Source organism: Tenrec ecaudatus, chromosome 11, assembly GCF_050624435.1.
Source record: "Tenrec ecaudatus isolate mTenEca1 chromosome 11, mTenEca1.hap1, whole genome shotgun sequence".
Taxonomy (NCBI): domain Eukaryota; kingdom Metazoa; phylum Chordata; class Mammalia; order Afrosoricida; family Tenrecidae; genus Tenrec; species Tenrec ecaudatus.
The window spans coordinates 101,350,401-101,377,300 of NC_134540.1; the positions used below are offsets into that span (position 1 = coordinate 101,350,401).

Below are 26,900 nucleotides of genomic sequence, written 5' to 3' on the forward strand. Positions count from 1 at the left end.
AGAAGCCACATGGACCTACCCCGATGCAGCCCTGGGTGCTGGAGCAGCCGTGTGGAGACCACTGCCAATGCTGAGATGCTTACACGTTCACTAACTCAGCTTTCCTCCTGCAGTTGGCATCATTGTTTGGGTTTTGCGAGATGGAGGAGGACTTGTGCATTGGTGTCAGATATATGGGCTAATAATGTTGGACTTGTGGGCTTGGGCAGCACTGGGTTGGGATGTTTTCTTGATGTGCACTTACCCTTTATATAAAACTCGTTTCTTTAAAGTACCCAGACTAACACAGATACTGATGGTTTTTGACTAAGGCGCACATTTTGAATTGCACTGCCCTAAAATGTACGGTGTTTAGCTCACCAAGAAGTAAAGTGCGAAAAAATTGTTTAATGAAAAAAAAAGAAGGAAAGTGTTGGTTAAAATAATTTGGACATAAGTGAAAAGTGCCAGTTATAGAAATGGGCATTGTTATGTTGTACTGATAAAATTTGAATAAAAATATTTTCATTATTTTACACACTCATATAGAACAAAATAAGCTATTTCCTGTTAAATACTACAGTGTTATTCTGTAATTTGGATTTTATTACTTGTAGAGAGGTTTTTAAGGTAGATAGGACATAATTCTCTAAAATATGTAAATAATTTGCTTTATTTGACTTATTAAATGAAAGGCACTAGATATTGAATCCTTTTGTAATTCAGATAGTAGTTTTCTGATTTATCCTAGGCCCTCTTCAATCAAGAAGAGATTTCTTACCATAAATATGCCTTAAACAATAATCACTGTTTATCTTGTATTTCAGAGTTAATACCTTTTCAGGAAGAACAATTACTACACTTACATCTGAAGCGAATGGAGGAAGATTTAGTGGTGGAATTCCTTCATCAGATGAAATCATATGGTCAAGTAGCAGTGAAAGTGAATATCTAGTAAGTCACTTTAGTGAAAACCATATGCCGTCATTATTTGAGACTACCTCATCTTTGTCAGTATCCGGTTCGAGAGTAAAAGAATATTTTCAAAGCCCTAGACAATTTCTAAAAGATGAATATGAAAAACTACAATTTTCACCAAAGCAATTATTTTCAATGATGAAAACCGACAAGAATAAAAAAGTAACACCTTCTGATCTCAACTTCTCAAGAACGTCTAGATTAACTCTAGAAAATGAATATTTAGATGTGACACCATGCTCTTCTGTCCACTTACATCTTTCCAGAGAACAAGTTAGACATCTGGAAGAAAATGCGAACAGTCAAATTTCTATAGAGAGTGAATCTATTTCTCTATATTCAAGATCTAAAGATTCCTTGATTGAGAATCAGCATTCTGTTGGAATGGTTATTTCTGCTCAGGCACAAGATTCATTTTTAGGGCAAAATGTTCATAACCAAGCCCAACAGTTTATTCAGAACCAACAACTAACCAGCAGTCAGTCTTCTATCAACGTCAGATCCTTTGCTCAGCCTCAAAATTTGATGAGAAAATCATTTTCCTGCAGCACACAATGCTCTTTTCAGACCCAAAGTATGGATAGCCACCAAGGTTTGGTCAGCATCTCATATTCTGTAAAGAATCAAGATTCACTCAAGAGCCTGGAGTCTGATAAACATTTAGAGGGGGCTCATTATTATATGTGGTGTGAAGATTCAAGCAAGAATAAATACATAATCCCGGGGCAAAATGCCCCTCTTGAGAATGCTGAAGTTCTAGTTTTAACTCAAAGTCCAAGCTCAGTTGCTGCTGAGATACCACAACCAAAGGGACAAACTCCTTCATCAAAATCAACCCAGGATTCTGCATATAGTACAGTGACTCTTAAACCTACTATAAAAACACATAAAAACAAAAGAAAGCCCTTAGAAACTAGAAGTAAACTCAGTCCCCAAGCTACATCTCTAAAGGCAAAGAAAACACCAATTTCATGGGTACTTCAAATCACAGCCTCTCACACTTCAAAATGTAACAAGGAGTTAGGAAGCAAAACTAACACTGAGATGAAGGCATTGCATCATACTGAAGATGTATCAGACAGAGTTTTACATCTTACTTGTGTTTCCAAGGTTGCCCCCCATTACATTAAAAAATGTCTCCGAGAAAAAGCAATGAGAACCACACCAAATATACTCAAACAAAGACATTTTCTCTGGAAGCAAAATAAATCACTGGACAAAGAGAAAGTAAATGCAGGTTCTGTTGAGGACAGAAGCACCGCAGGCACCATTGACAATGGAAAGCAGCTTGGCACAGAAAAGAAAAGACCAGGAAACATCTCATCAGCAGTTCTGTCCAAGCTCACACAGGCTTCCAAGGTCAACACTCACGAATTAAACACAAGCAAGTATTCATTAACAGAAACAAGCTGGAAGAATAAGGAGTCTCTTAAAGATCCGATTGGTGGTACAGAGTTTGGGGCTTCAACTAGTAGAACAGCATTTGATCTGCATACCCCAAAGCATGAAGCACCTTTAGAAGAAGTCGCTGAGCCTATGCAGAAATTTGGTTTATCGCCCCAAATGGATTCGAACGGAAGCATGGAAATATGGGAAGACCTTAAAAATACAGATCATTGCCATATTCAACTTTCAAATGGAGAGCAACACCGAACAAGTACATCAAAATTCCAAAGGGGCTTTCCAAAGGAAAACACACAAGAGCAAAAAGATCTTGAAATTGTGGTGGAGACTTCTGATATCAATCTGCTCGTTTCACTAAGACTCAAAAATCATAAAAGCAGCGACAAATTAGCAGGCATAAAAATTCAAGGAAATAAACAAAGTGTAATTTTGAAGGAAAAAAACCCATCAATACCTAGTACCACAGACTATGATCATCTAAGTCCAGGTGAGGAAATGGAATGTAACTCTAGAAACAATATTAAAAATATGCAGAGAGAGAAAATATCAGATAGAATTCCGAAAGCTGCTTACACTACCATTTCTGAACCATCTGATTTGGAGATGCACAGCAGAATAACATCTAAGACAGATACACCAAGTCTCTCAGCAACAGGGCAAAAGAAATTAGCAGATAATGAGAAGCTATATAACACCAAATACATCGAGGAGGACTATATCAGAGATAGTTTGCAACATCCACAGTATGTCACAGGGGAAGAGCAACAAGAAGCGTTACAGAAAGCAAATCCACAGTTGACACGAGATAACAAAGTAAACACACATCTAACGCAGCGGTCCCCAAATGTCAAATCTGAAATGGAACAGGGCTGTTTAGAAAATAGAAAAACTCAATACAAAGAGCAAGCAGTACAAACACAAACACCTTTTATGGATGCGCCATACCTCACAATGGATGCTTTTCAAGTTGAGAAGCTGAAGCAAAGCAGAAACAGTAACACAGACAGAGACTATACTGCAAATGCAAAGAACCTACGATCACTGCCAGAGAATTCACCAGTTGGTGAACTTTTAAACGAAGCAACAGAATGTGGTGTCCCACTTGTTGGAAACCCTAAAAAGTCACCAGATGATCATGTTGAACAAAAAAGGGAAAATTTAGGCAGAGTCTTTGCTGAAGTTGCGCTGGAGACTTTTATTACCCAGGTGCATACTTTACCAGGTTTTAAAAGGCCAAAATTCAGGGGAAAATTATCAAAAGTTGGACCCAGTCACAAATACATAATTATGAAAGTCAAGAAGCCAGCAATCTCGCTAATACCATATATCAATGGACACGGTACTCCCAATCATAGAAAGAAAGTAGGATTTTACTTTAAACATATAATCAAGCAAATCCTACAAGGTAAAATTATGGCAGATGTGTTTCCGAATGTTCTTTGCCCTGACATGACTATTGAGCCTAATAGCACATTAAAGGCAGAGAATCCTAATCATACCAAACGAAAGCAAGGGAAGTTACAAATAAAAAGAGAAGAAATGTCTTCCTATTCCATTAGTAAGGGAATTGCCACTGGATACAAGCTAAAAACTAATTTTCAAATTGACGTGAACAAAGAAGGGCTACCGAAAGCAGAGCCGCGTGATAGCTGTCATCTCAGAGTCAATGCAAACCCAGTGAATGAACTTAGCACAGAAAGAGAAATAAAACCAAAAATGCCATTCATAGAAAGGACTCTGGAATTTAATCTCTCCCCTTTAATGAATCCATTTCCCAGGGAGAATATACAGAAAAGCCTAACACCACCAACTGAAGTAAAATGCACTAAGGATTCTAAGATGCTTCCTTTGGCATCCGGAAAGTCACTGACTGGAGACCCTTTTAACCAAGTAAGACAGACTGGTACTCCAGATACTGGAAGTTCTACAATGGAAATAAGTGACAATATTGAAGAAAAAAGAAAATTGGCAAAAGTTTTACCAGAAACTTGCCCGGTGACTTTGAATTCTTGCATACTTGCTTTATCTCATTCTAAACGCGAAATAAGATTAGCATACACAAAAAGTACGGAGAAGCCCAGATATATAACTACAAAGGCAACAAGATCATCGATTTCAAAAATATTTACTATCATAGCATCTCATAACTTTAGCCATAGCAAGGCCTCAGGATCCAACTTTAAGATCAAAGCTAGAAAGATAAGTCAAGCTAAAGGATTGATAGATGAGTGTCTCAATACCATTTGCGGTCCCATGCATAGCAGGGTAGAACCAAAGTCAAACAGTTATTTTACACAGAAACAGTCTATTGAAGGACGAAATGTGCATCATCAATCATTTTTTCCACAAATGGTTTTAGAGGCTAGCCCCAGGGAAGTTTCAGAGGACTCCAGAGAACTTAAGTCACTACAGAAAAGTGACAAACCAGAACATAACATCGGAGTCTCTGCAGCAACAAAAGCTCCACTTCCAAAAGTGGGAGACATGCCACTCAACAGACTTTTGACCACTACAGCAGAGTATGGCTTGCCATCAAGTAGAAACCCTAAAGGGGAATTAGAGTCCTTTTTTGTGGAAGAAAATTCTGAGTTACCAAAAGATTCAGAACAGACACCCCTGCAGTCTTCTGATTCCAATACATCTTTTGTTTCTGAATCTAAAAGACAGAAAAACACATTAGCAAACAAGCAAACCATGAGTTCCAAGTGTGCAAGAATGAAGGCAAAACAGCCACCAATGCCCAATATGTTTAATGGACGATATAGCAAGCGATGCCATTTGTACATGAAGTGGAAAGGGCCACCAAGATGTAAAAATATAGCAAATGGACATGTGGATACCATTCATTCCATGGTGCCTATTTTGCCCACCATCAAAACAAGTCACAGCTTGAATGAGACAGATCTCCACCTTATACAGACCACAAGACTTGGTCAGGTGCAGCCGATCCAAGATGCAGCACCACATGAAAGTAAAGAATGGCCCCCAGGATCTATTCACATGCATGGTGCATCCAGCAGGGTGAATTATGAAAAGGAAGAGGGAAACCAAGGAGCTTTACCAGCCCCAAAGACTCAATATTCCAGGTTCAGTGAATATCAGAAGATGGATTTTGACCTTGGCAAATCAAATGAGGAGCCAAGCCAAATAGGAAATATTAATATTCAGGTACCACCAAAAACACCCTTTACACAAACTACTTTGGATTCTGCTTCATGCCCTATAGTGAATCAGTTTCCATTTGAAAAGCAAGAGAAATTTACTAGTCTTTCACTTTTAAAGTCAGGGGAGTCAAAGATTGATGAGATCATATTTTCCACAAGGGAATGTGGTGCCCTATCTGATGGCAACCATCAAAAGGAACAGGGTGGTGATATTGAAAAGGAAAAGAGGGAGACTTTTGACGTCTATATGCCCGAGTTATCTTCATCCTCAAGGTGGCAACAATTCAAGCAATTGTCAGGCATAAAAACTTCAAAGAATTTTAAATGTGACATTATGAAGGCAACGAGATCATCAGATTCACGCATGTTTAACATCAAGGGTGGAGCTAGTTCCAAACATCGAAAAGAAGTAAAATGTACTTTGGCCACCAAAGTGACAGAGATGCATCAAGATAAACAAACAGAGAATTCAGTATGCCCTTTTACTATTATTAGATCTGACATTATAATGCACAGCAAAACTGAAAGAGAAAAAATCACACCAGGAGTAAAGCCCAGTTCTGAACAAGTAAAGCAAGAACGATCTGCACATGAAGGGAATATTACTTCAGATGATACCAAAAAAACCCATGTTTGGAATGGAGGAGCAGGAGAAAAAGAAGAAGAAAGTGAACATGAGGCATTGTTAAAAGTAATTCCACAGTACAGTCAACATTTCATATTCTCTTCAGGTAAGGGGAGGGGACTTGAGCTTCATGAATCAGAAAAACAAGGAAGTAGGAGAATTTTGTTTGTTACAGAGCAAGATGTACCAGAACAGATACATCCTTCAGATCCAATTCGGTATGAGAAGCCAAAGAAAAGTCTCCCAAAACAAAAGGACACAACATGTACAATGAGGTCGACACTTCCTCCTCTAGAGTCAGAAGAATCACTCAAAATTGGTGAAGTCTTCCATGATATGAGAAACGGTGACGCCCCAACTGATGGAAGCCATGCAGGGGAGCTGTACTGTCCTCATGGGGAAAAAGCAGGGTTCAATAATTTGCAAGAAGCTTCCCCAGAGTCTTTAGATGTTGATATTTTATTAAAAGTAAGTCTACAGTACTTGAAAAATACGGGAAGTGGAGAAGAACAAAATATATTTATTACAGAGAAAGAAGCACAGCAACAAGCACTTGCCTCAGAAAACGTATTCGACACGATTTGTTCTTCTAGTATGACTCCATTTCAGATTGAAAAGCTAAAGAAGAACTTACCAGCTCCAAAAAACATGCAACTGACCAGAGGTGGGAAGGTTTGCTGGCCAAAAGCAGCTAACGCAATGATTGACAAGCTTTTAATTGATAAAACAGAGTATAGTACTACATTTAATGGAAATCCTACAAGGAAGCTGAGTGGTAGTAATTCCATTTTCCTACAACCCAAGGAAGGAGAAGAAACCACAATAACTCAGAAAGTGGTAAAATGCACATCTGATAAAAATAATCTACATCCCAAATCAGGGAATTTGGTGGCTGGAGAGCCATATGATGAAGCCACTGGAAGGAAGAAAACTCAAGAGTTGCAAAGAGATTTGCTAATGATGAGCATGATTTCTCTTTTATCTGATTCTAAAAGGCCAAAAAATGCATTAAAATGCCCAGAAAGGAAAGGCATTATGAGTCCCAAAAATGTAACTATGAAATCAAAGAAGTTTCTGTGTTCAAAAGTGCTTAATATCACCAAGCATGTTAATTTATACCACAGGAAGGAACGAGAACACAATTTTAAACCCAACATAAAAGACATGCAACAAAATAATATATCTCACTCATTGTCTTTCACACCAGATGCAAGCAAGACAAATGTAGATGCTGAAATGCATACAAGACCAAAAGTAGAGACAGACAAAACAAAAGTAAAAACATACTATTCTATCCATCCAGAAAGAGAGGAGTCACCACATAATATGGAAACATGGAAGGTCAATATGACTGATCTGCAAAGTACAGCAAGCAGCCCACTGAAAAGGAGCATACAGTACGAAGAGGGCGAGAACTTTAAAGCAATGGTAGAAGATCCAGTCACATACTTCCAATTTTGTTCATGTCAAGGGAAAGATACTGGCAAACCAAAATCTGAACTAAATAGTTCAGAATACAGGAAGACCCAGAGTTTGCTTTGTACAGGGCAAAAGACGAAGCAAGAAACAGATGATAGAAAAGCTGTACTGGGGCCTATTTTGAGACACATGAAGCAAGCGCTCCACACACAAGAAGGAATAAAATGTACGGTAGATGTGAAGACTCCATTTCCCAAAGCAAAGAAATCAAAGATTGGCTTACCACTATGTGACACTCCTTGGAATTCAACTCCTAGAAGGAAGTGGGAGAGCCCTCTTTTTGAGAAAAGAGCATTAGATAAGAAATACCCATTATCAACAACTCTAAAAAAATTTAATTTCTCATCTGAAGGTAAAAGCCAGAGATATGCAGAGTTTGTGACGAGGAAAGGGAGGATGAGTCTCAAGCACATGATGTTGAAGGCAAAGAAACTACCAGTTTCACAGTTCATCAATATCACAGTGAGCCATACAGTAGATCCTAAAAAGAAAAAGAAACACAACTTTAAGAACAAAATGAAAAAAAGGCAACAGAATGGAAGAGTGGGAGAAGTGTTACTCAGTGCCACTCATCTTCCTGTGTGTGCGTCACCTGATATGAAAATGATTAATGTCTCAAAAGCACACACAGACTTTCCTGGAGTCAATGTATTCAGTGATAATCAGCCAGCACAAAATAAGTCATCAGATGAAGAGGAAGCCTGGCCTACAGATTCTTTTGAGAAGAAGGACATGTCAGTAATCATAACAGAAACTAATCTGCAAGATAAAAAGAACAAAGAGGCATTCGTGCATCAGAGTCAATCTTCATTAAAAATGGACATTGTGAAAGAAAGCATCCAAGAACAAAAGCCCACAAAAGGTAGAGAAAATCCAAAGAGTTCATCTCCCAAACAGGAGAAATCAGCGAAGGGAGGACTTTTTGTGGGCAAAACAGAATGTGGTGCTGCTTTTGATGAAAGCCCTGGGAGGAATATGGACAATCCAATTTTAGGAGAAAAGGCAGGGTTTCAAAAAGCTTTATCAGAAACCGTAGTGGAGCATTTTGCTTTATCTATGTCTATTAATAAAAAGCAGAGAAGTACAGTAAAGCCAAAGGGCAAGAAAATAACTATGGATTGCAAATATTTAACTACAAACGTGAAGAAGTTACAGAGTCCACAATTATTTTCTAACACACACCAGAGTTTTCCAAGCCATAAGTGTAATTACAACATGAATTGGAACTTACAAGATCAACATGAGGCAGATGTATTTCTGAATGCAAGTTGTCTTTTTATGGCTGGTCCAGCTGACACTGAAATGGATAAGAAATTTAAAGCAGAAATGGACATGCTAAGGCAAACAATCAATCTCCCACAAATAGAGCAAGAAAAATCAGATAACAGGAAAGCATGGGCTACATATTCTAGAAAGAAGAGAAGATCCTCAAGAGATAAAATTAAAAAAGCATTAGAGTACCAAGAAATTCCACTAAAAGAAAGTTTACCTGATGGACGCTCATTCAAGTCTGATACATTCCAAAACAAAATTCCTGGACGGGTCAAATCTAAAAAGGAAATGTTTCGTTCCCAAAGAAGAAATGTTTGGGATGTCCTTGTGAGAGAGCAAGATACACAGCAACAAGCATCATTTCCAGAAATTATTTCAGATTTCACTTCTTGCCATATAATGAATCTACTTCAAGTCAAGAAAAAGCAGGAAGACCACCAGACACAAGAAGGAATACCGGTTCCTGACAGTGCTAAGATTCTTCCCCCCAAAGTAAGGCTTGATGAACTCTCATTTGATACAACAGAGAGGGATGTGGATCCTTCTAGAACACTCCGAAAAGCCCTGGGAAGAGATATTGCAGCAGACGAGACAGAGTTAGTGGAACATTTAGCAACCGCTTTCTTGGAGCCTGTAGGTGTTCTCGCACCTGTTTCAAATGACTGTAGAGCCCATATAGACCCAGTACACCTTTCAGAAAAGAAAATATTACTGAATTCCAAATGCCTAACTAGGAAGGAAAGGAAACCACCAACTTCACAGATACTTAAAATCAATCGGCAGTTTGCTACAAAACAGCAGTATAAGTTTGGATTTAACTTAAGAAACAAGATAAAAGGGAAGTTTCAAAGTAAAAGTGTGACTGCTACATTTCTAAATACTATTTACTTCACACCAGATATCTACGCCAATAAAGAACAAAGCATAGTCAACACAGAGACAGATACAAGTGTACTTAGATTTCGTCATCTACAGCTACCACAAGTGGAGTCACCTGTTGAAGGGATTTCAGGGCACTCAGATTCCACTGGGAAGGGGGAAGCTGCAAACAGTTTAAAGGAAACAAAACTGTATGATGGAATATGCGAGGAAGAGAAACAAGAATATCTCATAGAAATAGGTGCAGTGTATGCCAAAACCTGCAGGATAAATGCTAACCTCCTAACGGAACCAGATTCTGGCACATCAAAAGGTGTCATTTTAAGTGACTCTTTCCAAACCAAAAATCATATGTACAGAGGGTGTCCAGAAAAACATTTAGAAAGAGTTGGCATGTCAACTCCAAGTCCCAAGGGTATAGCTTTGACGGTAGAGCAATCACTTAAAGCTGTCCTGCGCATTAATAAGAATCGGGAACAAAACTATAAGCCCCAGAAGATAAAAGGCGAAAAAGAGAGAACCGTATTCAATGCAAAGGTAATTTCTTTACGTCCTTCTATGTATATTTCACCACACATAGGAATGGAGCAGTCACCTCATACATGGGATATATGTACCGAACCTTCTGATAAGAAAATGGCCTCAAATAAAGCCAAAGCTAGAGAGAACAAGGTGTGTGAACAACAGGTGCTGTTTAGAACAGATGCACAGTCTAGGCAGCCATTTAGGTTTGGCGACGATCAAATGAGAGAACCTGGTCCTTTCAAATTCGAAGTACCCTTAGTGAGCACAGTTCACCCCAAGGACACATCCTCATGGAAAACTGAAATCAGTTTAACAGGGCACGAAACAAAGATAGAAGTTGTAGGAGTGATTAGGCCAGAGTCTCTGTTTTTCTCTAAGGTGTGCCAAATTCAGACTGAAATGCAAAAGAAAAAATTTGAAACAGCAAATTGGAAAACAATAGCAAATCCACAGGTGCAGTCTTCAAAGACAAAGCAATCATTCATCAATTTACGGCACAGAGAGAGAAAAGAATTCGAGGGGTACAGTCATGCTGCCATGCACAAGAAACAGCAAGGGCCATGTGCCTCAGAAAATATCTGCAGTTCTGTTTATGCCCAATTACTTATACCTGAAATTAAGAAGCATAAAGTTAAGGCAAGCATAAAGATACGGGAAAACACTCTTCATGTCAAACAAGTAAAATTGAAGACAAAGAAAGCACCAGTTTCCCAGCTGCTCAGTATTAATAAGTATGGTACTAGAAACAAACAGAAAGAAATGAGACGTGGTATTAAACAGGAGAAATTAATTTGTGAAAATATTACAGATTTCGTTATCAGAGCTGTTTACGATTGTGGATCCCTTAGTTCTCACATTCAAAAACGCACAGGAGAAATGAAAATAAAGAAAGACAAGCCTAAAGGAGAGATACTCTTTGTTCCACAGCTAAAACTAGAGAACCCACTAAAGGAAAGGCAAACATTATCTCCAGGATCTATCAACAAATCCAACAATAATAAAAATCTCAAACAGTACACGAGAGAGCAAAAACAACAAAGCATTATAGTAGACATGTCCCAACAATATAAGCAACAGTCGAGGATTATCTTACAACAATGGAAGAGGTATCATCGTGTCAGATTCCACGTAGCTTCTCAGAGAAAGATATGCTCAGAACCAACTTTACAGCAAGGAGCATCTGATTACATGGCACCTGATATCCATGGTAGACAGGGAAGAAGCGCCTTCCTTAAACCACAAGAGGCACAACAGCAGAATTCTTTCCTGAAGCAAGAAATGCAAAAACCAGAAACGTCTCCTGAAACCTGTCTGGAATCGACTCCTCTTCACTTAACAGACACAATAAAAGTCAGAACAAAACAAGATTTCAACTTCTCAATTCCACAGAGGAAGAAAGCGTTGAAGTTGGCTGACAGCCTGTCAAGCTGGAAAGAACAGCAGGTTCTTGCTCCAGAGGTAAAGGTTCAACAAAAGGAGCCTTTCACGGGAACTCTTCCGATGCCTGTGTCCTCTTGCATGCAGGAGCAAGGGCAGACTGAAAAGCCAAAGGGACAATTGAAAAGAAATGATATTATTTTAAAGCCTTCATATCAGCGGGTAAAGAAAATCTCAAACCAAACCCATGTTCCAAGTGTAGGCCATATGTCAAGCAGTACAGAAAAGAAGAGGGGGGAACATAGAAAGAAGAAAAAATTCAAAATCACAGAAGACATGAAAGCAAAAGTGATTTTCAGTCCAGTTCTAGAACATTCACCAGTTGGAGCACAACTTTCTCACAGAACAGAGCACGTTGGCACATTTAATCAAAGAGGTAGAAATGAATTCAACTGGAGGCTGGAGGTGCAAAAGGGACAGCCCAGGTTGCATGGTCCAGGGACGATTCTGGATTCTGTTTATACAAATAGACTTATTTCTCCTCAAACAATCAGCCACAAAGGTAGACGAAAAGGCACCACGAAAAGCATCATGTGTCCCAAAAGGATAAAAATGAAGGCAATGCAAAAACTTAATTTCCAGCTCCTTAATATGACAGAATATGAAACCCAATGGAATAAAAAGGAACTGAGATATAATATTCAGAAACAGAAGAAAGAGTCCCAGCAAGTTAAAAACGTAGCCAGTTTAGTTGTGAAAACTACTTGTGACTTTGGATATATTCCAGAGTCTCATATTAATGGGTTTATGGAAATTAGGGGAAAGCATAAGACAAAAAAGCAGCTGTGCATTCCTCCACAGCTGGAGGTGAAGAAATCACTGTGTGAAAGAAAAATGCCGCATTCAGAGTCCACTTGTAAGAGTATTATGTCAAATAATATTATAAAAACTCATCAACACATTAGAAAGCAAAAAGAAAAGCACCAGTATATGTTATTATATTTTCTTCTACAATACAGAAATCAGTTAGTGATTAACAAAATGAAGAAGTATAACCGATTTAAATTAAGAGTAGATTTGGAAAGAGAAGCATATCCTGATCTATTATCACAAGACAGAGAAATCAATCATACTTGGGTTGACATCCCAAGAATTAGAGCAAATGTAGATGCTGAAGTTCCCATTAAGCCTAAAGTGAAGGAAGATGATGTAGACATTGAGAAACATATATTTTCAACTCCACGGGGAAGAACAAGATCAGAGAACAAAGATATATCGTTAAATTCAAAAGCACAGAATACGCTTCGTACAGAGATGGATACATCTCAACATAAGACTTACAGGGAGCAAAAAAGGCTGAAACAAGAAAGTATTCCAACAACAAATCTGTGGTGGGCTACTTGCCCCATTAAGGAACCCTTTCCTTTGGAAAACACCGAACAGGTGACTAAGGAAAGAGATCTGTCCCTTAACAAAAGAAAAAGTCCCCATCCATTGGAAAGAGAAGGATTAAAGGATACTGATATCTTGCTAGATTCAAAAGAGCAGACATATCTTTGTACAAACCGAGATATTCAACAACCGATATCTGGAGTGCAGAAAGAAGTGAAACCAGATTGCATTGCTGAAAGAGCTTTGAACTCTGTCCCTTTCCCTCTTTGGGAGCCTCTACGTTTAAAGCCGAGAGTAAGTAAAAAAAGGAAAGAAAATATTAGCATCTCTGTACATTTAAATGTAGATCCGCAGGGAAAAGGACAATTAAAGTTAATCAATATTCCACTGAAAACAGACAGAGAGAAAATGAACTTTGCAAACATAGTGGGGGCAAAGCAACCAAGCCTTTCTAGAGAAAATATTGGAGAATCTATTTCCTCTTTCAGGGTCCATCAATTTCCTATTGAGAAGCTAGAAGAAGACATATTAGCAGAAGCAAATAGCTCAAAAGCTTTTAGGTCAGTGCTAGAGAAACCACCAAACAAAGTAGACAACCTAGTAGATGAACATTCATATTTTGGAGGAATCTATTTGCATGGTAGAGGAAGGGAAGTCAGTCAGCAAGGCAGGAGCTGCAATACGTGTCCAGTGTTTGTTTCGCCCTCTTCAATAGATAAACCTCAGATGACAATACGGGCAGGTGAGAGTCCAGGGTGTCCCACTTCAAATATAGAACAAATCGACTTACTTAATGCTGGAAAGGAAGAGGAGCAACCCCAAAGTACAGAGCAGACTTTTTCCAAGCCCAGCTTTAACTCTTCAGTGGATACATTTCAAAGTCAAACACCATTTGCAAAAAAGGCTTCAAAAGAAGTAGATGGCATCCTATACCACACTTTGAGTGCAAAAGAAATTGGCTCGCTTATGGCAGAAAAGGAAGAACAACCAGAAACTGTACCCCAGGCTATTCCAAAGCCAGCTTCTTATCCATTGATGGCTACCGCTCAAAGTCGAACACCCTTTGCAAAAAAGGCATCAGAGGAAGGAACTGGCACTGTTGGTCACCCTTTGGGTGCAGAAGACACTGGCATGCATATTACAGAGGAAGAAGAACCAGAAACGATATCCCAGACTATTCCAAAGCCAGCTTCTGACTCATTGACGGCTATACCTCAAAGTCAAACATCATTTGCATTGAGCGTCTCGGAAGAAGTACTTGGGGTCATGTATCACACTTTAGGTCCAGACGAAACTGGCTTGCTCAGGACACAAAAAGAAGGACCGGAAACTGTACCCCAGACTATTTCAAAAGCAGTTTCTCACTCATTGACGGCTACAGCTCAAAATCCAATGCCATTTGCAAAGAAGACATCAGAAGTCAATAGCGGAGTGTATCACACTTTGGGTGCAGAAGAATGTGGCTTGCTTTTGACAGAAAAAGAACAACCAGAAACTATGGACCATACTATTCCAAGACCAGCTTCTCACTCATTGATGGATACACTTCAAAGCCAGGCACCACTTGTAAAGAAATTATCAGAAGAAATAGTTAATGTCACTTGCTGCATTCCAAATGCAGACCCACCTGGCTTGTTTATTACAGGAAAGAAAGAGCGGCAAGAAAAAGGTCCATGTGAGACTCTTTCAAGGCCTGCATCGCATTCCAAAATAGATCGACCTGAAATTGATATCCCAAATCAACAAGTAAAATTAGATGCTGTTAATACCATTCATTCTGTGTATCCAACTTCTCAGGCCAATGAAGAAGTACAACAAGTGCATGATAGGGGTGTATGTAATGAAAAATGTAAAACAAGACAAGAGCCAAAGCAGCATCAGCGGTCAGATTCAGGCGAGGATTTTCTGGAGTGTATATCTTACCCTGAAAGGAATCCCCATCTCCTCCAATACTTAATGCTTCAGGAGAAGGAAGCATTATCAGAAGTAGATACTTCACCAGATGGGACACAGGCAATGAATTCACAAAAAAATAGTAGCTCACCTCAGCCACGAATCCGAAAGAATGTGGAATCCCATAATGTGAATCAAAAGGCACAGAATGAAGAATGTCTGCCTCAAACTTATTTATGTATACCTATTTTTCCTAAACGTACAAATCAGAATGATCACATTAAAAATGGAGATAAGGACATAATATGCCCTCAAAGGAGGATTTTTAAGGTCAAGGGATCAACATGTTCACATAGACTCAGTAACATTGACTGCGGTCCCCCAAGCAACAGACCAGAACAACAATGGAGCATAAAAGAGGAAATGGTAAATACAAAACCCAGAACCGGTGAGCCAGATGTGCTTGTGACCCAAACACGTGATTTTATATCTTCTTCTCACCCCAAAATGAATAAAAAGATAATCGATGGAGTTGGCTCAAGTATTGTAAAAGGAGATAAAAACATATTCCAGCAAGAGAAGAAAAATAGAGTAAAGGAAGCTGATCTGAAAGGGATAATGGACTCTCAAGTGATAATATTGAAAATAGAGGGCTCACCAGTGTCACACATACTCAATGAAAGGGACTTGCTATTGCAATTGAACATTAAAACAAAAGAAAGGAAGGTGCAGGAAGGTATAGGTAAACCAGGTATACGAGCGACAAACGTGTGTAATTTTTTACCATCTCTATCACATCTTAATTTGGATTCAAGAATAAAAGTAGAAAAAGATAAGCCAGGAATACTTCCACCACTAAAATTCCAGGCAACATCAAATATCAGGGAAGCATCATATGCAAAGTCAGACAAATACGTTTTAAGCAATGGACCAAAATCAGAGCAACCTTTGCCACAGAAAAAGGAAAATAAAAGAAATATAATAAATGTAAAAGATATAATGGGCCCCAACTGTATCCATCTGAAGGCAAAGAAGACACAGTTCAAATACATACTTTATGCAAAAGAAACAGAGTCAAACCTTCATAAACAAGAAAAAGCAAAGCAGGAAATGAAAGCTGACTATGATGAGGTGCTGAATAAACCCTCTGTATCCATTCTTTCTCCACCTCTCTTGCAATGGGGTCCAGGAATAAAAGGAGAAGACCTGCAAAGAATAAGAAGATGTGGTGGTTCACCATTAACACTCCAGGAATTATCAAATCCAATGAAGATATATGAAAGTCGAGTTGATCTTTCAAGTCAAATTAGAAAAGCAAGGAATCTACAACAGAAAGGTGAAGGCAAAGGGAAACAAGCTCTAGAAGAAGTCACACATTCCAAAGGAGGAGCTGTGAAAGCAAAGCCTTCAATTTCACAGAAATTGCCACTGAACATCAAAGCAAAAGAAACAAAAATGGAGGAAGATAAACAAGTTGGAACTGAGAATAAACCTCATAGTTCCATCCCTCTCCCACCTTGCTCTGCAGCAGACACAAGGCTGATTATAGGAAAGGAAACCATGTCAAGGATAGCAAGGTTTGGTGGTTCCCCACTAACACTCCAGGAATTCTCAGACACAATGAAAATACGTGAAGAGTCCGTTAATGATCTTTTGAGCCAAATTAGGAAAGCAAAGACCACGCCACAGAAAGGCAAAGGGAGAGGGGAAATAGCTTTGGAAGAAGACATACATCCCAGAGGAATAGATTTGAAGGCAAAGACGTCTTCGCCTTCACACAAATTGCCGCTGAACATCAAGGAAAAAGAGAACGGGCAGAAGGATAAAGACAAACAGATTCGGAATCAGAATAAATATCGTGCTTCCATCCCTCTTCCACCTTTCTCTGAGTCAGACACAAGACTGCTTATAGGAAAGGAAACCATGTCAGGACTAACAAGGTTTGGTGGTTCCCCACTAACACTGCAGGAATTCTCAGACACAACGAAAATATATAAACAGTCCGTTGACGATCTTTTAAGCCAAATTAGGAAAGCAAAGCCTACACCACAGAAAGGCAAAGGGAGAGGGGAAATAGCTTTGGAAGAAAACATACATCCCAGAGGAATAGATTTGAAGGCAAAGACGTTTTCAATTTCATACAAATTGCCGCTGAACATCAAGGAAAAAGAGAACGGGCAGAAGGATAAAGACAAACAGATTAAGAATCAGAATAAATATCGTGCTTCCATCCCTCTTCCACCTTTCTCTGAGTCAGACACAAGACTGCTTATAGGAAAGGAAAACATGCCAGGACTAAGAAGGTTTGGTGGTTCCCCACTAACACTCCAGGAATTCTCAGACACAATGAAAATATGTGAAGAGTCCGTTGATGATCTTTTAAGCCAAATTAGGAAAGCAAAGACCACGCACAAGAAAGGCAAAGGGAGATGGGAAATAGCTTTGGAAGAAGACATACATCCCAGAGGAATAGATTTGAAGGCAAAGACGTCTTCGCCTTCACACAAATTGCCGCTGAACATCAAGGAAAAAGAGAACGGGCAGAAGGATAAAGACAAACAGATTCGGATTCAGAATAAATATCGTGCTTCCATCCCTCTTCCACCTTTCTCTGAGTCAGACACAAGACTGCTTATAGGAAAGGAAACCATGTCAGGACTAAGAAGGTTTGGTGGCTCCCCACTAACACTCCAGGAATTCTCAGACACAATGAAAATATATAAACAGTCCGTTGATGATCTTTTAAGCCAAATTAGAAAAGCAAAGACTACGCCACAGAAAGACAAAGGTAGAGGGGAGATAGCTTTGGAAGAAATAACATGTCCTAAAAAAATAGCTTTGAAAGCAAAAAAGTCTTCAATTTCACAGAAATTACAAACGAGCATAAAAGAAAAAGAGCAACAGGGGGAGGACCACACAGATAAACAAGTTTGGATTCAGAGTAAATGTGCTTCCATCTCTCTTCCTTGCTCTCAATTAGATACACGAATAAAAGATGAAGAAGACATGCTAATAAAAACAAGGTCTTTTCTACAACTAAATTTTATGGAATCATCACATATAAGAAAAATCTATAAAACATCTACTTGTGATATCTCAGTCAGTGTACAGAAGGACAAAGAACATGTAAGGCAGGAAGAAGACATAACAAAAATGGCTAAACTTACACCTTTAAAGAAAAGTAAATCACCAATTTCACAGGAATTTCAGTTGGACTTTAAAGAGCAAGAGAAAAATATGCAAAAAGTTAAAGATCAGACAAGTATGGTTATAAATAATGCCAGTACTTTCCCGTCTCATGTAAAATTAGATACAAGAACAAAAATTGAAGAAAATATCATAGAGGCACAAAAATATGCCCTTGCAAAACCACACACAAAATCATCAGATCCCTTAAAAGTAGTTAGTAAAGAGTCCGGTGAAGTACATCTACTGACTACAGAAGACGTACTATATTCAAATGATAAAGACTTGAACGTAGAGAAACCCTTTTCACAGAGCCTATTGTTGAACATTATAGAGCAAAGGAAAATGAATCACGACGATGATAATGAACAAGAAGTAGCTGTGACCACAAATGAGGCATGTAAGTCTTTTCTACCTCCTGATGAGTTAGACAAAATAAGAGAAAGACAGAAAGATGTACCAAGAATAACAAGACCTGCTGTTTCTCAACGACAGTTACAGAAATCATCTGATGGAGAGAAAATACCATATGCAAAGTCAATGAGGGATGATAGAGCTAATGATGTCAAAACAGCAGCCTCAAAGTATAAGTCACAGAAAGGGGAAGAGAGAGGAAAAACGTTAAATACGGAATATGTAATGCACTCAAAAGGTGCACCCTCCGAGGCAAAAAAAATGTCACTTTTATATGTAACCACTGTCACTGGAGGGAGTGGGTCCAAAACGAAAGGACAGATGAGCATAAAAGAGAAAATGAGACATGAACATGGAAGAAACACTGAACACAATGAGGTTCCGGCAACACCTTCTCCACGTCACTTTAAATTAGTCACAGGTGTCGAAAGCAAGAAAGAGAAGCCAAGAGTAAAAAGATTTTCTCTTTCATGTGATATGGAATCCTCAGATGCAGGGAAACGAAAATTTGCAACGTCAACTTTGAATGATACCTTAAACAACATAAACAGAACGAAACATATGTCGCAACAAGGAGATCAAGTAAATGCTGCTGTCGACAAAGGCCTGGTGCATCCAAACAATATAGCTTTGAGGGCAAAGAAATCACCCCTTTCCAAAATACTCAATATAAATACCCTCCAGTTGACCATCAAAGAGCGCGAGAAAACAGAATGGGCAAATGACGGTGAAACAGTTGTAATCCTTAGCCAAATGTGTACTCTTGCAACTTCTTCAACTCATCTCAACCTAGCTACAGCAAATGAAGAGCAGGGTGAGCTAGGCACAGCGAAACGCTATTCGCCACAACATGAGCTCCAGGAGTCATGGGCATCCGGACGCATAGAATCCGCAGACTCGGTGGAGAGTAGCATTTTGAGCCATGCAAAGAAAAGAAGACACCATCTAGGACAAAAAGAGAACCGAGTAAAAACAGTCGCCATGAATGGACCGATGCTACACAAAGACAGAGTTTTCAAAGCAAGGACATCATCATTTCCACATGTGTCCAAAGTCATGGAGACCGGTCTGCTGACTCAGAGAAAAGAATCTCAGTGGAGTGTTAGAAAGAAAGTGGAGTGGGAGCCAGAACGAAAAGGAGAAGCCAGTCTGAGGAGGACAAAAACTCACCCTTTCATGCCTTTTCCATCTCACCATAAAGTGGATACAAGAATCAAAGCAGACAATGGCTTGCTTGCAAATACAAGATGCTCTCTTTCACAATTAGAGACCCAACGATCATCAGATGTGGGGGAGATCAGCTGTGCAGATTCAAATAATGGTCATAGTTTGCACAATGTAGTAATAAAAGCAAATCACGTGCCTCACAGAGAGAGGAAAGATGAACAAAAAATGGAAAGTAGGAAAGGTATAAGACTCTCCAGATTAATAACTTTGAAATCAAAGCCATCCCCACTTGTGCATATATTTAATACAAATACATTACTTTTGAGCGTTAAAGAAGTAAGAGAACAAGTTCAGCACGACCAACATAAATCAGGAGTGGTTCTGAGAAAAACGTTTGTTTCCTTACCTCCTTCATCTTACCGTAAATGGAACGCGAGAATGAATGAAGAGAAAGACACAGTAGGAATTACACAACCTTATTTTCCACCGTCAAAGAGTCAGGGTCTTTCAGATCCAGGTGAAGAAGCATCAACTGAGCCAATTGATATCTGTATGTTGAATCATGGAAAAGGCTCGGAGCACTCTCTCACACAGAAAGAAGAAAATACGTTCCAAAAAGGAATGAAAAACAAAATGCTCCCAACAAATGTGGATTCGAAGGCAAATAAATTGCAGTGGGAAATTAAAGAAAAAGAGATGCCAAGAGACAAAAATGGATCAGCTATAAATCTAAAAGCCATTGATGTCTCTTTACTTATTCTGCCACATCTTGAAGTTGATATTATCAGAGAAGGAGAGAGGTATGTAATAAGAATTAGGAAGTTGCCTCTTCCACAGCTAGAGTCGAAGACATCCGAGTCAGAGAAAATACTTGCTGGAAAACTCCCAGATGCTGGAAACGCATTTCGAGACCAAATGCTACAGCAAGAAGAGAATGGTAGTAGTAGAGTGGAGCTCAATGATGGGGATTTGAAGGCAACAGAATCCCCTGCTTCACATAGACACACTATACCTGACCTTCGCCAGACAACTAAAGAGCAAAGTAGAAAGGTCCAAGCGTGCCAATGTGGTCCCGCTGGAGAGCTGACCAGACCTTCTGTTTCCCAATCTTCTCTCCCTCCCCTTAAAATGAAAAGCAGCATCAAGGGAAAAAGCAGGTCGTTATTCACAGGCGCCTACTTTTCACAAACCAACATCCAAGAATCATCAGATTCTGGGGTAGGAGGGCATGCAGAGTCCATTGCTACCAATATTTCAATCTGTCGGGAAAAAGGAACACCGCATATGCCAGAGAGAAAGAAAGAGGATGGAGTAGCAATCCTCTACAACCCAATGCCCGGCAAACGCGAGGAGAAAAAGGTGCAGGGACACAAGGATGAAGCAGACAGAGTTCTGGCTAAAGCCTCCACTTCATTACTGTCTCTCCCTCCCCTCAAACTGGATAAGGAAATACAAGTGGATGGTGACCTGCTAGGAATAACCGGGTTTGCTTTGCAGACAATATCAAATATTGGGACTATCGTCCGGGCAACATCAGTTGGTGGTGATATCACAAAAGGTATTAAGAGAAAACAGAATGAAGAGGACAGAAAAAATATTGTAGTGACAAGAGCAATTCACCACACATATATAACTCTGAAGGCATGGAAATCACCTCTTTCGGATATGCTGCACAGAACAGAACTGCATGTGAACATTAAAAGCCAAGAGAAAGGGGAGCAGGAAAGTGAAAATAAGCCACCACAGATGGCTCAAAGAAAAGTGTGTACTTCCAAACCTCCTCCACCCAGCCTCCAATGGGACCGAGGGATTCAAGTAGACGGAGAAATGCTGGAAAGAAGGAAAGCATCTCCGCTCCCGTGGATGCTGACAGCAGCTGCCTTCGCCAAGAACAGAACAGAGAGAGGGATTGTGGATGGTCATGTAAAGAAAGAAAAACAGCAGACGCCACAGAGAGAAGGGTCCAAGAGGAACACCGAAGATACGATGAAGGTGCACTGCAAAGGAGCAAAACTTCCACCCATTTCACGTATGCTTAATACAAGGGAATTGGTGTTAAGTATTAAAAAGCCAGAGGGGCCAGGGCGTGAAGATAAAGGTCAAACATGTAAGAGTCTAACAAAGACTTTTATTTCCATGCCATCTGTATCCCCCCTTTCGGTGGCTCCAAAAATCCAAATGGACAGAGACACCACAGAAATGACCGCAGTGTCTCTTCCACAACATAAGCCCCAGGAATCATCAGCTATCCAGAAGCCTGCAAATAGAAAGCCTACCGATGGTGATAGTAAAAACGGTTTCCTAGAACTCCACATGCCACTGGAAGAGTCAGGGCAACGATGTCCCTCAAGCTTTCTGGTCAGTATACAGCCAAGGAAGGAACTTCTCCGAGTCAGATCGGAGGGAGATCTGGATGAGTGGATTATAAATTCACAGGAGGAGGACATATATTTCACAGGATTTGGTACTATCAGGAGGAGGAAGAGGCTGGAATGGTTATTTACAGAGCAAAAGGCTGAGCCAGGAAAATACAAAACAGAAACATGTACTGCATTTCTTTCTTACCCCCCAATGGATCCAGCTAACACTGGAAAGCTGAAGAGAGAAACGGGCCCACTGGTAAGCCGAAACCATAAAATGCAGCCTAAGGCTTTGGTTCCACAGTTTAGAAAACCGTCCAAGGAGCGGCATATCCCAGTGGCCACCCCTGCCAATTCAAAAGGACAGTTACCTGTTTCTGACGGTGAAGCTCCACAACGAAGAACTTTATCACAAGCAACTCCAACATCTGTACATTTATGTAAACTTGGTAACTCCAAGAAAGATGTACTGTGTGGTAACAAAATACGCAAAGGGTGTCCTCCCAAAATGTTAGCAGTACAGACCAAGGACTTACCAGATAAAATGCCTCTCACAGAGTTGAATACCCACCCAGAGACGCAAGATCAGGACCTGGGCACGGTAAAACTAATGGGGCAGCAGTCCGAGAATGAACGTAGTAAGAGCAAGCCCAATTCCATCCTCGCGCTAAAGTTTTCACTTCAACTTGGAAATCAGAAGACAGTGTTTGAAATAGATGTGGGCATAAAAACAAAATTGTCCCCTGGAGGGCTGACAGCACCGGAGTTACAGCATATTACACAGCCGGATTCCATCAATGCGGGGGAGGGTCAGGGACTGCTGGTTTCGGAACTAGCCGAGAGCATTCTAGAATCCCTTCAGAAATGTTTGGTCCCTCACTTGACTTCTCTACACCAATCTGTAAATCTGGAGTGGGGAAATGGAAATGACTCCAGCAGTGCTGTCAATCTGGAACAGGAACGATCAGGAATGGACAATATCAGTGCTGTATATCAAGAAGAGGAGACATTAAAGATAGATACAAGTAAAAGTGTACAGCCGCAGGTGAAAAAGGAGCAAGTGTCCCAGAATAATCCTGTGGAACTAGAGAAGGATAAAATGAACATGGGGTCATGTCATATTGTAAATCTGCATGCTCCATCTCTAAATGGAGATGAGTCTGAAATTGATTTTCAGGCAATCACTCGTGGCCCGACTGAGCAAAAACGACTCTTGCACATGACAAATGTGAAGCTAACAACTCAGCCACAGAAATCAACACTAACAGATTTGAAAAGAGAAAGTAAGAAATATTTAAGTAAGAAAGTCCCAAATCACCCAATTTTGCAGACACTTGGCATCTCAGGACATAGCACTCTGAAAAAGAGAAAGAAATTAGAGTTTAACTTTAACAAACAAAAGAAAGTGGCTTTATGGAACACAGATGCCTCAGGAATATTTATCAGAAGTCTCTCTCTTTCTATGATGAATCAGGCCCACACTGAAGAACCCAAGACACACGTAGAAAGAGAACAGCGAGACCGTCTTTCTAAATTCCGGGAGAAATCACGAAATGCCAGGCAATCTGCTAAGAGGGCCACCTCGAATACTGTAAAGAAAGGGAGGCCAAAATGTGTTACAAAAATGAAAATCCCCGAAGATTCCCAGCCACTCATGATTGATAAACAGCAGATGAAGAAACTTCTTAGTGTCAAATTCAAAGTCAACCTTGCTGATGAAATAAGCAAAACTAATTTAATTCCACCAACAAAAGAGGTTGTTCCAGAGCATGATGCCTCAGAAACTATAAAAGAACGTGGTTTGAATTTTATTAATCAAGGAGAAAATATACCAAAAGTCATTCTGGAGCCCTCAAAGTCTCCATCAGTGCTTGGAGAGACAAAGGACCATGTGGTTACCCACTTGGAAAGTACCCTAAGTACGACTGTCCCACCCTTAGGGGGAGACACATCGACATGTGGTTTGCAGCTATCTGATACCAAAGAGTATGCTTCATCCCCCAAGCAAAGGGAACCTAATGTCTCTGACAGAGCCACACAGAAGATGGAACAACACCAAATTTTACCGGGAATGATTTCGAAATCGTGTCTGGGACAATCCGAAATGATGTCCATTCCACCACTATTAAAAAGTAATGAAATTAATATAGGGTCAACTGGTACAAGTGCAGAAAATTCACTTTCTATTTATGAAGAAGCTAAAAATGTTCGTGAATCCCAGAAGGAAAATATGATGGTCAAGAGGGATCAAACATTTGGAAACCAAAGGGACAAATCTTTAGAGGCCCAGCCATTCACTTTGGTTCAGACTAAAGACAAAATTTCTGCTGATCAACAGGAGATAGAGCAAAACCATATGTGTGGTGATTTGAAGTTAGCACCTTTTCCAGAAGATCCAGAGCCAATGTCAACAATACTACACCCCAAGTTGCCACCAAAACCCTTCCTAAATTTTACTACTATCGAACAATCTAAGCTCACGAATCACTTAGAGTCAAAAGCACTGGCAATAAAGCTGAGTCTGATACCAGAAACGGCAGATAAATCCTACCAAATGTTCCGCACCTATCCACCACAGCCATTGTCACAAGAGGGCAAAAGTTGGGGGCGGGATCCAAGATGTCAAACAAAGTGTTTTATGTTTCTTGAAGGGATTGATACTGTAGAACTTAATTTAAAACAAAAAGACTCATCTGCCAATAGTATGAAAACACTGGTTGTTAATGTTTCCAGTGGCAAGGAGGAGATAACGACAAAGTTAAAGAGTCCGAATAAACTAGTATTAAATGTAAAATCTGCAGTGACACCTGCTAATAATGAGACGCCATCACCTCATATTCTCCAGTACTGCTCAGTAGAAGAAAACGACAGATTTCTCATGCATTTTTCTAGAAAATCATTGGAGATTCAAATGAAAGAATTTCCCAGAATTGTAAGAGAAAGTTATGCCAAGGTTAAAGCCCAGAATAGAAGGAAACCTGTATCAAACTGTATTCCTTCTGTTATCAAAGTTCCCAAATGCAGAAAGAGAACTTTGTCATCTTTTGAGGACGAAAGTCTTCATAGAATAGATCTTGACTTACAATACAAATACCTTTGTTTTCTTCTGGGGCTCACTGCTGACAACATGGTCCCTAAACCAAGGGCAACTTCTAAACATAAATTGAACACAGGTATAGAGCATAAAGACGTAAAGGATGTTGGAGTGAGTTGTAACCTTCCGATTGATACAGAACTATTAGAACAGCATATATGTTTCAAAAAGCAGAGTCCTCATGAAAGCTCATCACTGATCAGAACATCCTTGGAGCCAACTCAGGTGGATGATCCTGGCCCTCTGGTTACACATAGTGCAGTGCTGAAAGAGACCAGCGTGGTTTCAGGATCAAAATCTCCGGTGATGTCAGAAAAAGATAAGGAATATCACGTATGTTTTCAACAAACCAATATGAATAAATCTTTTGACTTAAAGACTCAGGAAAATATTAGTTTAAGTAATACTCATTCCATTCAGGTTTCTGAATATATCACTGGTGTTCAGACAAATTTAGAGAATTCATTTAATGTAGAGAAATGTCCATCTCTCGAAATACATGACAATGAGGAATACACATTTTTAGATGCCAGCCCTTACATAAATCAGGACCCAGAAAGAATTCTATTTGACTTACAGGAAGGCATTCCTTTGGAAAATATCTATCCGTTGAAAAATGTCAAAACTGGTTTGAAGCAATTTTACCATGCAGATTCTGGTTCCCATGATATTAAACATAAAAAACACACCATAATCATGTCACCACCTATCTATAAATCCCACAAAAACAAAAAGCATAATTCATCCTCGAAAAGGAAATCTCCTGGTTGGTTTTGCCATAGTTCATTAAACACTGCCAAAATCCAATCTATATCATTCAATGAAGAGAAACTTTCATGGACTACAAAGAGCAAAACAAGCTATTCTTTGGCTCCCTTAACAGAATCAAATATCAGGTTACATCTTTCGAAAATTGAAGGCAGCCCTTCCATTCATCCAGAAAGCAAACAAAAAAAGAAAGTCAGATTAGATTTAATGAAAAAGCACCACATTCATCTGGACTATGATTATAACTATACACAGAATAAAGAGAAAGGAACCGGAGTAAAGAATGCGCATGCTCATCAGCGAGAAATCCCAGATGGGTATCTCCAAAGCAAATATACATCAGCATTAGAACCTCAACAAGAGTATATCAACCTCCATTCTGCAGCAAAACAAGGCAGGCCATTTTTTTATGCCTGTGTACCTGCAGACTCACTAGAGATCATTCCCAAAACCATTCGATGGACCATTCCTAACAAAACATTAAAGAACAGAAACTTCAGAATTCCCCTGGTGGTGAAGATAGCACGCACTTGTAATATATGGAGTTCTTCCAAAAAGTTGTTGGGATCATTATCAGGAACTTTTATCTCACATTCCTTTCACCACAAGTGATATTTCCAGACCTAGATTCCCTCCTAAGTGGAAAACTGGTTTTATGGGGGATATTCTTTGAAAAATAAAATGATATGATGTCAAATGCTTTCGTCATGAGATGTTTTCTAAGATGCTATATCTCATTTCTGCACTAGACTTGTGCAATTGTACTGGGAGGCTAGAATAGGGAGCCAGCTGTCTTTGGGTTTGGTACTGCCCTGCATGCACAAGCTCTCCTTTTAATTTATGTTGCACCCTTGTCATTCAAAAAGAAAATCCCCTCACAAGTGACTGAAGGGTGAGTTGTGGTATTGTGCCTATAAATGAGACTCAGAAAATGAGTCTTAGGA

The 26,900-nt window shown here is 39.6% G+C and overlaps 1 protein-coding gene across 1 annotated transcript in view; it reads left to right on the plus strand.

Moving 5' to 3' along the window:
- Nucleotides 1-26,568, plus strand: part of LRTM3 (leucine rich repeat transmembrane protein 3) — a 58,106-nt gene extending 31,538 nt beyond the window's left edge. The window contains exons 4-6 of the mRNA XM_075562693.1: nucleotides 807-20,284; nucleotides 20,510-24,330; nucleotides 24,403-26,568. Coding sequence (XP_075418808.1) covers nucleotides 807-20,284; nucleotides 20,510-24,330; nucleotides 24,403-26,568 — 25,465 coding nt within the window. The remainder of the gene's footprint in view (nucleotides 1-806; nucleotides 20,285-20,509; nucleotides 24,331-24,402) is intronic.
- Nucleotides 26,569-26,900: the final 332 nt, after the last annotated feature.